At 41.7% G+C, this 16397-nt stretch overlaps 1 protein-coding gene across 5 annotated transcripts in view; it reads right to left on the reverse strand.

Moving 5' to 3' along the window:
• Positions 1–16397, reverse strand: part of utrn (utrophin) — a 148154-nt gene that overhangs the window by 107997 nt on the left and 23760 nt on the right. For all 5 annotated transcript variants that reach the window (XM_026318701.2, XM_026318702.1, XM_026318704.1 and 2 more), the window contains 25 exons: positions 15586–15816; positions 14374–14555; positions 13675–13825; positions 13223–13342; positions 12778–12879; positions 12149–12256; positions 11764–11943; positions 11228–11379; positions 11002–11125; positions 10797–10884; positions 10224–10468; positions 9422–9590; positions 8037–8164; positions 6525–6662; positions 6273–6386; positions 5953–6108; positions 5489–5659; positions 5147–5329; positions 4246–4380; positions 2853–3002; positions 2098–2259; positions 1634–1765; positions 1120–1293; positions 819–974; positions 515–685 (listed from right to left, as the gene is read on the reverse strand). In XM_026318701.2, the coding sequence (XP_026174486.1) occupies positions 515–685; positions 819–974; positions 1120–1293; positions 1634–1765; positions 2098–2259; positions 2853–3002; positions 4246–4380; positions 5147–5329; positions 5489–5659; positions 5953–6108; positions 6273–6386; positions 6525–6662; positions 8037–8164; positions 9422–9590; positions 10224–10468; positions 10797–10884; positions 11002–11125; positions 11228–11379; positions 11764–11943; positions 12149–12256; positions 12778–12879; positions 13223–13342; positions 13675–13825; positions 14374–14555; positions 15586–15816 (3822 nt within the window). The remainder of the gene's footprint in view (positions 1–514; positions 686–818; positions 975–1119; positions 1294–1633; positions 1766–2097; positions 2260–2852; positions 3003–4245; positions 4381–5146; positions 5330–5488; positions 5660–5952; positions 6109–6272; positions 6387–6524; positions 6663–8036; positions 8165–9421; positions 9591–10223; positions 10469–10796; positions 10885–11001; positions 11126–11227; positions 11380–11763; positions 11944–12148; positions 12257–12777; positions 12880–13222; positions 13343–13674; positions 13826–14373; positions 14556–15585; positions 15817–16397) is intronic.

Genomic DNA, 16397 nt, shown 5'->3' on the forward strand with positions numbered 1-16397 from the left:
GAGCTGCTGTTAGGATGTGTCAACAAAATGTTTAAGCTTAAAAATAAAAAAAACCTCCCAAGTAGTTTCACACAGTGCACTGCCCTGATGACTTGATGTGAACCTGGGACTCGTTCAATATTTCTTTAATTCTTTAATTTTTTGGTTTTAACACTGCTATTGAGCCTTCTGGGTAAAGCGGTCAAATGGTTGTCTCAGTGTGTGGGATTGTATTAAAATTTCAGTCATTTTCATTAAATTGAGTCGAGGGAGAAGGAAGGAGAGTGGGAGTGATTTTCTAATACGCGCTTCCCCTGGGGGGGGTTGAATATCAACCCAGAGTTTTAACAGCGAAGCATCCTCAACAGTTCCTCATTTGTCGTCTCTTCATAATGTTGATTTGAAAAATTGAGAGGCTGGTAAGCTCAGGAACATCTGGCGGTCTCTCTGCCCCACCTGCTGGCCTGAGACAGAATCCCATTTTTTTTTGCTCCAGCTAAACAGCTTTTATGAAAGGTTTTGGGCATCTACTCACATTAGCCCATGCAATCTCAGCATCAATGTCAGCTGGCATGTCTCCACAGCTGTTCTTCTGCTGGAGCTGAGCCTCATTTGTCTTCAACCACTCCTGCAAGGCTGCACTCTCCTTCTGGAACTTTTGAGACAGAGATAAAGCTTTTTCCAGGTCCTGCTTGCCCTCGGTTACCTGTACAGAGAGTGAAAACAATGCTGTAGTAATCTGGTCTAGGAGAGTGAATGTTACTTATAAGAAACTTGAGCTGTTGTTTCATACATCATTGAGAATTAATTTGCTGTGAAGAAACCCATAAATAAGTAACCTGTGCTCCCAGGTCATTGTAGAGCAGTTTGAGAGCTGTAAGCTGCTCATCCATGGCTTTGGGGTTCTCAGTCTGTTGTTTCTGCACAATCTGGCGACCTGTTTTTATCACTGTCTCCACCTCCAGCTTCACTTCACTCAGCAACTTGTACAATTTCTATACAGGGAAAAAAAAGAAAAAGAGGTGTGGGTGTAATAGACTGTGGGATTTTGTCTCTAGACACAGGTACCTAGGTTGGCAGAAATCTCTTATAATTACTTTAAACTTGTGGAAAAGAAGCAGCTGGTGAGAAAACTCTTACCATGCAGCCACTTAGGTGGGACTGGATTTTTTCTGCCTCCAAGTCCCTGACATCCAGAATGTGCAGCTCAGCCTTGGCACCATCTAGAACCCTCTTGCAGTCCAACATGCGCTGCTCAAAGTTAGCAGGCTTCTGGAACAGCTGGTACTTTGTGGAGATCTCCCTTAATTTTCTCTGCAGTGAGCAATGGGGGAGGTTGACAATGCTGTACATTCGTATCACAACACAACACAGGCATTTTTTGCATTTTTTAATATGTAGGGGAAAAATCTAAAAAACTAAAATATGAAAATGAGAAGCTTTAATACACACACACAAAAAATATTAAGCAACCAAATAAAACTTCATGCCAAATGGAAAAGAACTCTGACACTTATTATCCATGCCTTTGAGCATCTTCAAGAAAAATAATTGCTTTATTATTTAGATATGATAACGTAATGGTGGCACAAGGAGAAACTAATCTGACATCAGTCTGCAGTTCCTAATGTTCTCCAGTAGGAGGCAATGTTACCTGCAGCTGGTCCAACATGGTCCCACCACGGCCAGCCTTGCCCTCAGCACAGGGTGGAGGCAAGTTGGCAACGTTCCTTCTCCTCATCTCCTCCACTGTTAGCTCGTGGGCTGCGATCTCTGCCCCAATGGTCTGAAGGAAAAGTGGGAATGAACACATGCCCCATGATGAATCATATGGATATCTTACTACATGAGAACTTATGAATGCAATGCAGTGTTTTCCAAGTGTTTAGATACATGTAATGTCAATACTCATTTGTACTACTATGATATCTTGAAATTTTAAAAGGACAATAGGATCAAATGTAATATATTACATTTGCAAAATATTATTACTTTACTACTATCTGTTGGGCATTTAGCAGGAGGAGGAGAACTTCAGAAAGGTGATGCATCCATCAATCCCCGAGATGCACATCATGTTTTTTCAGTTCTCTATGTGTGTGTGGTGTGGACATGTACCTGAGCCTCCTGGGGGAGCTGAAAGGCGTCTATGCGGTCAGTGAGGTAGGAGGTGAGCGTGTGGTCCAGCTGGCTCAGAGATTCCTGCAGCGACTGGAGCGCCTGTTCGTTCTCCTTCAGTGTCTGCAGCTGCTGCTCGAGGCTGATCTGCCGGTTCACCGCCTGGATGAGGACACAGACACCAAGTCATGAGCTCGAAAGAGGGATGTTAGTGCATTTTTATGTACTCGGCTACTTTGATTTTGTACAATGGAAGCAAACAAGCAGAAGATCATATGCTGATAGTAGGACTGAATATAACAGAACTTTAAAAATCCATTTGCAATGTTTTTGTTGTATTTAACTAGATGTGACAATGACATATTCCATAATATAACAGAATCTACTATACTGTATAATATGAGGGAGAATATCAAAGGCTTATAGATACCTACAAATATACCAGGTACCAAGTGCACAATAATCTACCAAACAAATAATCTACTAAAAATATTTTATGATATTAAAAGAAATAAAGTAAAATAGAAACAAAATAAAATACAAATAAAATAAACATACAAAGGTCTAAAAATATGTTGGCAATCATTAGAAAAAACTTCATACAAATTGAGCAAAGAAAAGAAAATGTGTCGATCCAAATCTATTGAAAAAAAAATCCAAACATGATTTGCAAAGAATATCTTTGTTCTACAGTAACAATTAAGGACACCCACACGCACTCCACATTTGCTTACACACAAGGACAAAGTCCTGACCTGGTGGCTGAGCTGCTCGTAACGAGAATTGAAGGCCTCTAGTTTTTCGCTAATGAGTTCGTCCAGTATGCCCCCGTCAATCAGTGTCTGACCCAGCTCTCGGATCTGCGTGCGGTTGTCCCCGGGGTGGCGAAGCACACTCTCCAAAGACTGGTGGTGGTGGTGAAAATAAGAGCAGCAATCAGAAAAGGCTAGAAACCAAACACTCGTTAAACACAAAAAGACCAGGTTGGAGAAAGAAATCCGGTAAATGAGTAAAAAGCTCAAAGTTTGTGCGCATGAAAGATTCAGAAACAACCGAAATGCTGAGCAAACAGATGGAGTGCAGGATGCAGAAATCGCAGGGCTGGGTGTGTCAGATGGAGGCAAACAGAAACAGGATGTGAGAGACAAGTGAGAGAGACGCTTGTCGAGTGACAACACTTGGATCCAGCAGTGATTGTTTATGTGGAGTAATTAAATATGCTTCTCCTTCCCAGAGGGAATGGACAGAGGGAAAGCGACACCCACCATCCAGAGGGGATTAGGAAACTGGGAAGGGTGAAGGGTGAGAGAGTGATGTTCAGAAGAATGATGAGGGCGAGAGAGAAAGACACACCATTGGGTGGGCAAGAAAAAGAAAGAAAGAAAATGAAAAACACATAACGGCAAAAGAGAGAAGGGAAAACTTTTGTCTTTAAGGGTCTTCAATTTTCTTCATCACTATTCGATGTTACAGAAGCAGCACAGTGATTAAAGTGAATGTGACATTGAGGCTGCAGGCGATCTACAGATATAGCAGCAGAGGAAGAGAGAGCAGAAGTAATTTAAAAGACAAATTCAAAGACAATGAGGTTATTAACATGTAGTTAAATATTAAATGGCTTGTTTGATTTGTGGAATGTGGAATAAATAAGTAAATAGGTACAATTTTAAACACAGTCCAAGATGGATGGCTAGTCTAAATATATCATTTATTGTAACATTCATATTTATGAAGTAACTAACTTCCACAATAAGTAAGAACAGACCAACTCAGATTTTTTTTTTTCTGTTTTCACTTTCTGTTGTCATGTGCCTGCAGGCATGGTGAATGAACCCCTGCATTTTAAAAAAGGTCCCAAAGCATTCTCTATTTCTAATCTGATGTGCACAATAAGTCCACAGAGATCTTGCAATGGAAATAATGGAGATATAATGTGAAATTGTACATGATCTTTGTATTCATAATCAGTAGAACTGTGACATAGGATGCTGTGTCTCTACCCTGTGCTGCTACTGAACTCATAGACATGCAATAACTGAATTATTATGGCTAATGTCACACTTACATATTCCTTCAAACAGCACACAAAAGATAAGGCCAACTGTGGGTAGAATGGCAAAATCCCTGTGTGTGTGTGTGTGTGTGTACCTCCAGAGCTTCACCGACAGCCTCAGTGCTTTCTGGTAGATTGTCAGTAGCTTGGACCTTCTCCTCCACAGTGCTGAGCCAACTCTGCTCCATGTCCAGGTACTGAAGCAACTCCATCCAACAAGACCAAACCTCCTACACCAAAAACCCAAACACACACACACATTTAAATACACTTATGAAGTGACAGGTCAATTTGCCCTTGGTTTTGCCCTTGGTTCAATTTGCCCTTGGTTCTGAAACATTTAAAAAAAAAAACATCACTGTGAGGCATCTTTACCAAGAAATGTTTAAAAGCCTAAACTCAAATAGCAAAATTCAAAAGGACATTGACAGGGCGATGACTAACAGACTTCAGGCAAAGAGTATACGTAGGCATAAGAACAACTCAGTGATGCATCTAACATTTACCCTGCAGAATCTGGGGGATGATTATCAAAAACAGCACCCTGTACTATGACTTTACACTCACAAATTAGCACTGAAAACAAGATTCACCAGGATTCCCTTCAAGCTTGTCTTGTTCTTCACATAAAAATGAACAAGACTAGGCCCAAGGAGTGACTCGTCTCAAAACATAACGTAACATGTCATTCCAATGATGAACAATGTGTGCTGCCAGTTGACAGACAAATTGGGCCATTCATGCATAAAACAAACTATTTATGTATCACAGCTTTATTTAGCTTTAAACTGAAAGACACATTAAATGCACTACAGCACTTCTGTTTCCATCAACTGAAAATGACACAAACAATAATAAAAGCATAGGTTGCCTTCATTTTTACCTGAAACCAGAACAGTTCATTTGTGAAACAACCAATACTTCTATTCAGAAACCAACAATTACAGTCTTATAATCTTCGCCAACACAGAAGGACCTCACATCGAGACACATTACCTCCAGAGTGTGACACTTGCTCTTGAAGCGGTCACAGAGCTTGTGGTAGTTGGCTAGTAATCCCTCTAAATCTGAAGTCAGCTGCTGTCCACCAGGGGGCGATGTTCTGGACACCAACATGTTGATGTTGTCTTTCAGGATTTTTACCTTCACCTCCTTCTGTAGCACATCCTCTTTAGCCCTCTGTGAGATATCAGGACATGAAAGAGGTCAATGACAGAGGAAGAGAGCTAGATCCACACACAAATGAAGGACACAAACGCTGTGTCAGAAAACTGTCATGTTTCCCCACAGTTCCCAAATGTTACACGTCTATTTTAATGTTTGTGGCTCCACTCCCACCTTCATCTCTTCCAGCGATGCTTGTAGCTCCTCAGGACTCTTATACTCAAAGTCTCTCATGAGAAACTCCTCATCTACCTGAGCCATCCACTCCTGCATCTCTGCCAAGTCCTTCCTTAGATTCACCTGCCTCTCCTGGCTCTCTGCCACGTGCTCCTGATGGCTCAGCAGCTGGGGGGAAGCATATGCCAATAGATTTGTCAAAGAAACAGCACAATAATATAAATAACACTGTACTTCACAAACCCATTAAGACTTTACACTACATGGAGGTATGTGAACTGAAATTAATTAATTATATTGTATGAAATCAAGTTTTAAGACAGTAAGAATCTTAAACATCAAAGTGTTTTTATGACTATGACACAAAACTGTTACTAAGTCATATACACACAAAATAAAAAGCATGATTGTAATTAATCAATATTTAGGAGAACATACACACATTAAATGTTTTTCCTCACCTGTTTACTGAGTGTGTCCCACCTGTCCCGGCACTCGTCCAACTTATCCTGCCCCCACTTAGCCAGTCCTGGGACTGCAGCTGCCTGTACGGCACTCACATTCTCTCCCATCTGCTTCAATGAACCTTCAATGGCCTCCATCTCACTCACATACTCCTAGTTAGCAGGAAGGGAAAGGAAAACCTAAGGAATAATACTGTGCAAACATTCAAACTCAACCCTATAACTAGTGGCATCAAGGAACAAAATCAAATAACCAATAATGAAAATCTGAAACACAGTAAAGGTAAGTTTAGTAATAAATTCATGGTGCCTCTCACCTTGCACTGGTTAATCTCTTCTTGTAGATTCTCTGTCTCTCCCAACCCTGTGGCATCACGAGACAACAGCTCCTGAACCGCATCCAGCCAACGTTCAGCTTCCACCAAGCGCACCTAACGATAGCATTAAACCAAAACTGTATCAACAACAATGTTCATGCTTTGAATTATAAAGAAAAACAGTTCTACATCAGTTTCTTTCTTTACACTCAAACCTGTCACATATCAATAATTATAGCTACTCTACAGTACCTGGTTGTCCTTCATGCTACCCATAATGCACTGCAGGGTGCCCAGCGCCTCACGGGCTCTGGAGGAGAGTTGACTCCATCTTTGTTGTTCTGCAGAATCCGAGGCTTGCTGTTTTTGCTCAATCTCTAGACACAGGCCCTGAGGTCGACAAGAGTTGAAGTTTACAATGACAGGTCTAAGATAGTCAAGAAATAACAGATAATCATAGAAACTCTCAGTGCCAGGAAAGGAATTTGTCTTATGCAAATTATACTGAAACATGAACAATAACAAGATTTTAACGAGTCATGCCCTTGGAAGACGGGAGAGGGAGTTCCCAGTCTGACTGATTGACTGGAGCTTCGCTATACGGGTAAAAAAAAAAAAAAAAAAAAGTTCTGTAAACATTTGTAGCTGTCATGTCCATTTTAAAAGGGGTTTTAAAAATGTGCCAGCTTGGTATTTAGTCTAATTGATACCAAGTTTTCTACTACTGTAAGCTCATTAGATATCAGCCTTAGATCATAAACCCCTCCAAGAACTTTAAAATGTTTTTTGTACAGAGGCAGCAATCTGTTGTTACAAACCTCTTTTATGTTGTTTTAGAGCAGTGCTATGTGAAGTACTCGCCTCTTAATACACACTGTTGAATGGATCAGATGTTTAGTACCTTATATCATTGGGTTAATTGCTGTGGACTGAGAGATGTTGTCATGGGACTGTATGTTGTGGTTGTCAGTCTGACTGACTGGTTCAGCAGTTCCACACTGAGCTGTTAGGAGCTCTGTGCCACATGCATGGGCTCGCTGCCCAGAATGTGCCAAGCCCCCAGCACCCTCCCCAGCACCGTGCCCTATCTGCCACAATAACAAGAGTCCGAACTGAGCCACATTCCAACGAGGCATGGAGGAGTAGAGAGACACTCGCACAGCAACACAACACACATATCTCACAACTACATACCAAAACACACGCGCACACACGCACACACGCACACACACACTTTTCATCCTACACTGATTTGATACAGTGCAGAGAAGTGACTGGGTGATAAAGGGGCCTATTGTGCTCTGGAGGAAAAAAAACTGACAGCACACAGATTTACTCTCACGCTGATATACGTAGAGGCACACAGACACAGAGACAAACAAAGTGACATTTGAGATTAAAATCCTTTAACTTAGATTCAAACTGTCATTTAAAATCTTCAGATAACAAATAAATATATAACTTTTATTTTTCCACCATATGAATATGGGTTTTTATTGTATATTGTTTTTTATTTGAATATGTATTGAACCAGGAAGGCCTTATTTGGATTAAAATCTCTGAGGGCGGTCTTAGTTAACCCATGCAGCAGTAACAATGAGATGCAGAGTAACAATATAACAGCACAAAATATGGAACAAATGAATTTATTCATATTATGGTCCTGGTTATGGATATGTGTATTTAACAGATTTAAATGACGCGGCCATGATTTTCACAGTCGGCTTTGCTAAGTTGTCACGTCATGACTGTGAGACTACTCACCTGTGCCCGCTCCACTGCTCTCTCAGTGGAAGGGATGTCGACTATTCCTTCTTTCAGGGTGGCCAGCCTGGCCTCCAGACCCTCCACCAGGCTCAGTGCCATCTCTTTGGCCTCAAGATGTGTCAAAGCTGGGATAAGACGAGGAGAAGGGGGAGATGTGTCACACATGGGGGAGAGAAGACAACATATTAAGTTTACGCATCAACCACAAGATGGCAGTGAACTGGTCTGGGATTTTTCTCTGTGTGTTTGTTTGTGTGTGCATGTTTTCTGTGGTGTAATTTGGACCTTTGGCCTTGTGTTTGTCAAAAGCTTAGTTACTCATACATGTCACTCACAGCAGACAGATTATTACAACACTGCCAAGCTGCTTCTTATCTACATTTCAAAGATGAATAATTGAATAACCAAATTTAAGTGGTACCCACTGGAAACTACTTCAATCTCATTCATGATCGTTCTACCTGCCCCTGTTCCTCTGTTCCTCTGTTCCTCTGTTCCTCTGTTCCTCTCCTCCTCTCCTCCTCTCCTCCTCTCCTCCTCTCCTCCTCTCCTCCTCCTCCTCTCCTCCTCTCCTCCTCTCCTCCTCTCCTCCTCTCCTCCTCTCCTCCTCTCCTCCTCTGTCATTTTAATTACCGGGTGATTTAGTGCTTACATAATCTGGCTATGTTTATATACATAAAGATCAGAGATGGAGCGTAACTAAGAGAAGAAGAAAGAGAGGTAGAGTGAGGCCCCAGCAAGAGGCAAATTTCCCTCAAGCAGAAACAAAATGGTTTCCATTGGCTCTTCTCCAAATCCTTACAGTCATAAAATCCCAAAACAGACACACACACAAACACACACATGCCTATGGCCAGAAGTACACAAGAGCATTCGTCTTTATAGACTCATTTTTGGCCAAGAGCTGTGCAAGTAAATTCCAGAGGTAAAACGGTGGCTGACTTTCAGGGCTGCTCCAGGTCCACTCATGTCCTCAGGTAAAGATGAAGCTGGTAGGATGATCTCACACTTGATTGCTCACGAATACACTTATATCTCTGAGCTTTTGGTGCCCATATAAGGGCATCATCTATTACTCGTGGCTAGCCAAGGATTCATATAAAAGTTAATCTGAAATTTACACAACCCCTGTGGGACTAAGCTCTGTTGATCTTAGCTATCACTCTTCCAGGCTCCCTATAAACCTGAAAGCTTTAAGCTGAGAGTGAAATGGGTCTTTGTTTAAAGGAAGGCTTAAATCACATGTCCTGCAGACTCTGTCCTGTTCTGCAGGTTGTCAGGTAGCTTAAAAAGCATATGGTGCTGAAGCTGCTCAGAGTTTTGGAACAGATTTTCTCTGCAATAATTAGAAGAATCATTTTGATAGAGTTCAGCAGAGGTACCTCCATTGACTTCTTGTTCTCTGCTCTGTAGCCGCTGCAGTGTGGAGGCGTGATGTGCTGACACCACCACCACGTTGTCTCTCAAAGAGGGCATGGTTCCCAGTGACCCCGCCTCTGCAGACAGCTTCTCCAGCTGTGGACTTAAAGCAGTGACCTGGACTAGTCGAGACTGAGGAAGACAAGTGGAAGGACAAAGCTCATACACTTGGATGCAATAAAGCATTACCTCAATTTGTATCACATTCAATTGCTCCTAAAAGTATCAAATTTCTCAAAAATAATGTAGCAGGGAGAACTTTTTTTATTATCAGACATTCAGACAGGAAGGTGATTATTATTGACTCGACTAAAAAAAATTTGCCAGAAAAATCTCAATAACAACTTTTAATGAACAGACCTGACAAAACTATTTTCTTTAACTTGTGTTTTTTAATAAGCAAAACATCAGGTGAGAAGGAAAGTGAATGTTTCAGCAAATTCTTTTTCTTATGTTTTCCTATTTTGTGCAATCAATAAAAACATTTCTGTATAAAATATAGGAAAATCCACAAACACACATACTCTGAAAGAATAAGGTTGCCTGGGGAAAATTACCAGGTTACTTGATGAAGTCATGCATTACACAGGCTTTGCCCTTGGGATATTTTTACTTCATGACTGTTTTATTAAGTGTTTCATCTCTGCTGTGAAACCTGAAATGCATGAGGTGAATGTAAAATAACTGCTGAAAGGGTTAGTGGTGAAATTCAGGATCACTGATACACAGAGAAGATCAGGGTGAATGTGAAACACAGACTCTCACCTGACATTCTCCACTCAGGTTTCTAAGCTGGGTCTCGTCACACTTTTCTACAGCTGAGGAGGAGACAAGCCACCGGTCCTGTTCTTCCAAGACCTTGTCCATGGCTGCCAGCTCTGCAGACACCACTCTGAAGAGGCTCTGGGTATGAACTCGCTCGCGGGCAGCATGTAGCTCCCTCACACACACATCCCACTCAGTCTGGATCAGGTCTGTGTCTGCCCTTATTGAGTTCACAGACAGGTCCTCTACAGACAGAAACACAACAGCCAACAGAAATGAAGGCTTACATTAAATGCATTTAATCAATAATTAAGCAGACTTTGAGCAGATTTCATTGAGTCTGAATGTGTCACTGGTTTAAGTGTAAACACATAAAAGCCTGAAATTCTCTTTATTTCTTTGAACACTTATATGAAGTCAACAACCCTGTAGGCTGACAGATCTCTACGGCTCTGTACACAAACACACATTCTGTCTGACATAATGGCTTTAGAATAGTTACTTGCTTACTTGTTTATTATCATGTACAATTTCAGTGTCAAAGAGAAAAGGAAATCTCTCTTTTCTTCATACCTCTCTCCAACTGGTCCGTTAAGCCCCGTCCCTCCTGGATCACTTGACTAAGAGTGGCTTCTTTTGCTGTGAGTTCCAGCTCCAACCTCTGAAGTCATTGATCAACATACATTTGAGATGTGATTTTTAAAACACATTCTAACTAAGTAAATTAGTTTTTTTTTTTTTGTTTGTTTTTTTTCAAGTGTACCTTCATCAGGTTTACCTTTAGATTTTCCTGCAGGTCTGGTGCTTCGGGTGCAGCCTCAGGATGTGTTGAGGCCAGAGCCTGAGTGGATATCTTCCATGTTTTCATCCAGCTCAGGAGGTCGGACAGCTTACTTTCAAACCTACAGAACACAATGTGTGCATTCACGTGTGTTTATGCGTCTTTTGCGCATACAATTTTCTGGAAAAAGGGATTCAGTGTGTCTGTGTGTCCCAGTTCTTACATTCTTCTGACTTCTGCATCAGTCTCCACCAGCCGTTTCTTAGGGGGAGCAGGTGGAGCCAACTCCTGGTCCGTGATTGAAGCCGCAACTGAGGCCACAACAACTTGTTCTTCTGCCTGCGTCATCCCTGCATCCGTCACAGCTTCCATTACCTTAGCAGTAAAATAGAGCATAAGTGAAAATGAGAATAAAAGACATCAACTTGTTGCATGTGTCACATGCTGACCAAAGCATTTTCTTATAAAATTACAGATGCACATGAATTAATTTGTAGAGTAATAGTGTAGTTGGCAAAAAAAGAAATTCATATAATTTATAATTTCAGTTTTACATTTTGACATTAAAATATAATATTTTATAATATAAAATAAAAACACTCCTACTTCTACTAGAGTGTGCAGCACAGTGTGACTTGTAAAGCAAAATTTTCAAATTCCATGTAGCTTCTCCAAAAGTGAATTGTAGCACATGCAGAATTACTAAATTACTTCAAATCAGGGTTATGTGCAAAGAGTAAGCATAAATGGAACACACACCTGGAAGGAGCAGTCCTCCAGCTTCTGCACCAGGTTGTCCCATCTATGTGTCAACTCCTCGGTGTCTGCCTCGATCGTGGTTCCCGCTTCACGGCTCTGCAGTAATGATATTACATCCTGTCCCGCATCAGACAGCTGGTCCAAAGTCCTCCTCTTCTTTTCCATGTCTTCCTTTAAAATCTAAAGGATTGAATAACAAAACAATCAGAAGGTACATTTATTAAAGCTTATTGAAATTCACATGCTGAGGAAATTAATATCTCCTTTGGATGTCAGTGTACCTTCCGGGAAATGGTGCAAATTCATTCATTCAGTTTCATTCTGGTTGAACTGACATTTAGCAACTTACATTTGTAGCACATGAAGCACTAACTACACTACTCACTGCCAGTCGGCGCACATTAGTATTCATTTCACTTGGGTCCTTAAAGTTGCTGGTCTGTACTTCACTCAAGGCCTCTTCTTTTTCTGCCAGCCACGCTCTAAACAAACTCTGAGGAAGAGGTGGGAAAACAGCATTAACTACATTTACTTAGTAAACATTACAAACAGAGCCACTGTGTTTATTCTGAGGTCAGCAGTCAGGTCAAAGCCAGATGTGTTTCCTACTCAAAAAAAAAAAAAAAAAGGCCTGGTCAGGGTTACATAAGGGTTAAAGGGTTACAGGATGAATAACAGTGAATCTAACAGACTAAAATATTCACTTTGCACTTTAAGAACTTTTATAAATTTTTCAGTTTCATGGAGCAGAATGCAGACTGAATGCAGTGTCCTTTGTTAGCATAGAAAAAGACCAGTTTTAAATATTTAAAAGTCATTCTGACTTTTTTGTACATCTCAGTGCAGCTCAGGGAATCATTATGTGTTGAAACTGTTAATTATTATTGGTCATTTGAGCAGGAGAAGGAGAGAAAACCATGCATCACGTATGTGAATGTGTGTGTGTGTGTGTGTGTGTGTGTGTGTGTGTGTGTGTGTGTGTGTGTGTGTCTGTGTGAGAGCACGCTGTCCTACCTGATCCGCCAGAAGTTGTTGCCACACCATGAAAACTTCCTGCAGCTTGTGCCACCTCTCCTCAGTCCAGCGACACACAGCTGCCCAGCGTTCACCCAAAGACTGAACACAAGGTAACAAAAATGAATACAAGCAACAACCTCTTGGACTTCCTTTAACATAAGAGCTTGTAGACAATCGCAAAATCCATAAACTAATGTCAGCTGTAGTGCCTTTGCAGATAAAGTTCAGGCAAAAAGAAGAAAATGCTTTGTGTGCAAAGAAACATATACATATAAGGGAACAGTATGGCGTCAACAACAAAAAAGCACCTTGTTGTAACATCGAACTAGAAATTAAAATGCAGGCAGAATGTACTTGATGAGGTGGAAGAATAGTCTCTTCCTTGACCCCACAAACGATGTTAGCAAAACAATTCATAAAGGCATTCAGGCTGACAACTTACTTGTAGTTGCTCCTCCAGTGCAGCAGTGGCACTCTCACCACTGTTTTCATCCACCACAACCACCATGTGCGTCAGAGAGTTGACCTTCACCTGCTCCGCCTCCAGGTCATTCTGAAGCTCCTGCAAAATCAATGCCAAAATAAAACTTAGCATGGTCACCCATTAACAGAGCTGGCAGAAAAACAGCCTTATGGTGATACCATGGCAACAGTGCATGACTCATGAAACTACAGGATCACATGGGGCAACGTGACCAAAAGACATGTCTGTTTTAGGAAGAGCAGTGCAATGAAACTGTGACAATTTCTTTACTTCAGAAAAGTATGTTAAGACCAGACCAGGAATTTTTCAATTGTACTTAATCCCATATATTTAAAAAAAATTTACCAATTCATTGACTGGATTAGTGCAAAACACAACTGAAAAAAAAAACAACTGAAAAATGTATTTACTTTATGCTGGTCTATCTGCTCTTTGTAGACCTCCAAGTCTTTAGCTGCAGGCTCTGTCTCTATCTTTCTGATTCGCTCTTCTGTCTGTGTCAGCCAATCAGAAAGCTGCTGTAACTGCTGCTGCTGAAGATCCATCAGGACTTCATGGAGCCTAGAGAGAGAAAGGGAGCATATAGAGAAATGAGGGGGGCCATTGTAAAAGAACATCAAATCTAAGAGTTATTTGACTGCTTTATGGTAGCACTCACACACACACACACTCACACACTCACACACTCACACACTCACACACTCACACACTCACACACTCACACACTCACACACTCACACACTCACACACTCACACACACACTGGAATCAAATGTTGACATAATGCTGTAAAGACACTGAGTCGTGGCACACACAAGCAAATACACTTTAAATCAAGGTCAGCAAAACTCATGAATATCATTTATGAACTGTGAACTGTGTGTCTAAAGCAGCAAACCCTGATAGCAGACTGAGCATCAGACTTGTTAGCCTTGGAAGACTCGAGGCTTATCAGGTGTTACGTTCACACAGCTTCACAGGAAAAACTCATAGCTATCTAAGGTCAGCAGTGACACTGAGATGAGAATGAATGAATTTGCAAATAAACAACAACAGTGGGTGCCGCACTAACTGTCCAACAATGCAGCAGGTTTATATTTGTGAATCTACCTGGCCTGGCGGTCCATGCTGGCCACTCGGAGGCTCTCCCAGCGGGAGTTGAGGAGGCTCATCTGCTCCCGAATTTCATCCTCTTCCTCCTCTGTCAGGCTTCCCTGGGCAATCAGTTGGTTACCAGCTTGTAGCACATTACCCACACTGCTCTGGTGTGCTGTCAGCTCCATCATAAATGCCTTAAGGGGGGCAAGGAGTAAATGGTTATGATAAAAAAGGTTTATAAAGTTCTGACTTTGAAACAGGTAAATATAAGATACAGCTATTCCTTCTGGTAAGATGCATGCTAGAACTCAAACAACCCTGAGAAAAAGACATGATAATGAACTAAAAAAGTAAGGGTAAGTTAAGTTAGGGGAGACTGAGTAAAACTACAAATCCCAAAATCAGTCTAACACGGTGGTCTAACATTGCTTATAAAATCTAAGGCTCCATACCAGCATTTGGCATCTACTTACACTAACGTCTGTTTCTCTACCCACCCTCTAACTTCATTTGGTATGACTCCTAAAAACACCCCGCTGAAGCTCTGGGCATCACCTCTGCACCCTGGTATTAGCAACACTTAGACAAGACTGTGAGCACAAAGTGAAGGGCAGCGTCTGTCACATGGCCAGCTGAGCCTGACTTCACAACAAAACAGGAAAAAAATGTGTGTCTAGAAAGAGTTTGGTTCCTTCATGACTCCTCAGCAGAGATGCTTTTTATTGGTTCTTGAATTCAGCAATAGGAAGGGCAATGAATTGAGTTATTGTGCGGTTCCTGTGAACTGTCTGGATGAGTAAGCATTTTTGACTGCACCTCTGAGCACATTGTTTGTTTGATGGGGCTTTGATGAAGAAGCTGGAGTATGTGAACAACCAGGCAGAAACAAACTGGATCGCAAAGCCTGGCTGTTAAAGAGACTTTGGACTTTGGATCTCACTGCTCCTGGTCCCACCACCAGCCTTCCGCTTTGACCTGGATTCCAAACATTACACCAAAAATCAAATTTCAGCCAAGAGGTTACAGCCAAAGTCCTTTCAAACCCTGGAACCATGGGGGGCTGTGTGTCACTGTAGAATTCCTGGCATTCCCAACATGCACTGAGCATGCACTGTTGGTTGTAGGAGGCCTCTATCTGTGAGATAGTGGCTCCAGTCTCAACAATGGAGATATATACCCAAATACATATATGCATGGGGATGTACAGTGTATGTTCACTCCCACCTCATGGGTGTGGAACTGGTCTTTGACTTCTTCCACATCGTCCGACACTTCATCCTGAATCTGTAAGGCATCCTCAGCCGACAGCAGCCAGGTTAAAACTTCCTCCAGTGTAGTCTGGTAGGTGTCCAGGTCTACCTCCAGCAGACTGCCCTCCATCTCTCCCTCCGTCTCTGTCAGGGTGCTGGGGGTCTCAGGCCGGGGGCTGCTGCCTGCTTCCTCCATCTGCACATTCTGAGAATTAGAGATGTTTTTATGTGTTTACATCAGGTGTTAACATCACTGGTTAAGTACTAAAATACTTCATGGAACAGGATGAATGCAGTTTTTTATTTAAATGTCATCATACTGGCTCAAGTCTACCATTTCCATACTGGACAAACAAAAAACAAAAAAAGTCATGTACATTTTTCCTGCTATGATTTCTCATAATTGCATGGCAACATCAAAACGTAAAACAATAAAGTGACACGTTCTCCCAGGACAACAGTATCTAGGAAACAGGGCCATACCCCAAACCTCCATTTGTCCTTTAGTCTAAATTTCATCTGTGAACATCAGTTGGCAAGGTTTAAAATAGAAGCAGACATCTAGGGGGGGCCTGTGCTGCTCTGGAGCAAGCAGAGCGCCTGCTCAGCCTAGGAAAAAAAAAAAAAAATTGCAGGCATATTATGGGATGCTGGGAGGCGCCCCAGCACGCTGGGCAGGTCAATCCTCATTCTAGTAATAGCACTAAGTTTCAAGCACCACAGTGGTATCAGGTTAAAGCTGAGTCTGCAGTCAAACAGACAGATGATGCTAACTCAGAGGAGAGG

Source organism: Mastacembelus armatus, chromosome 24 (assembly GCF_900324485.2).
Source record: "Mastacembelus armatus chromosome 24, fMasArm1.2, whole genome shotgun sequence".
NCBI classification, from domain to species: domain Eukaryota; kingdom Metazoa; phylum Chordata; class Actinopteri; order Synbranchiformes; family Mastacembelidae; genus Mastacembelus; species Mastacembelus armatus.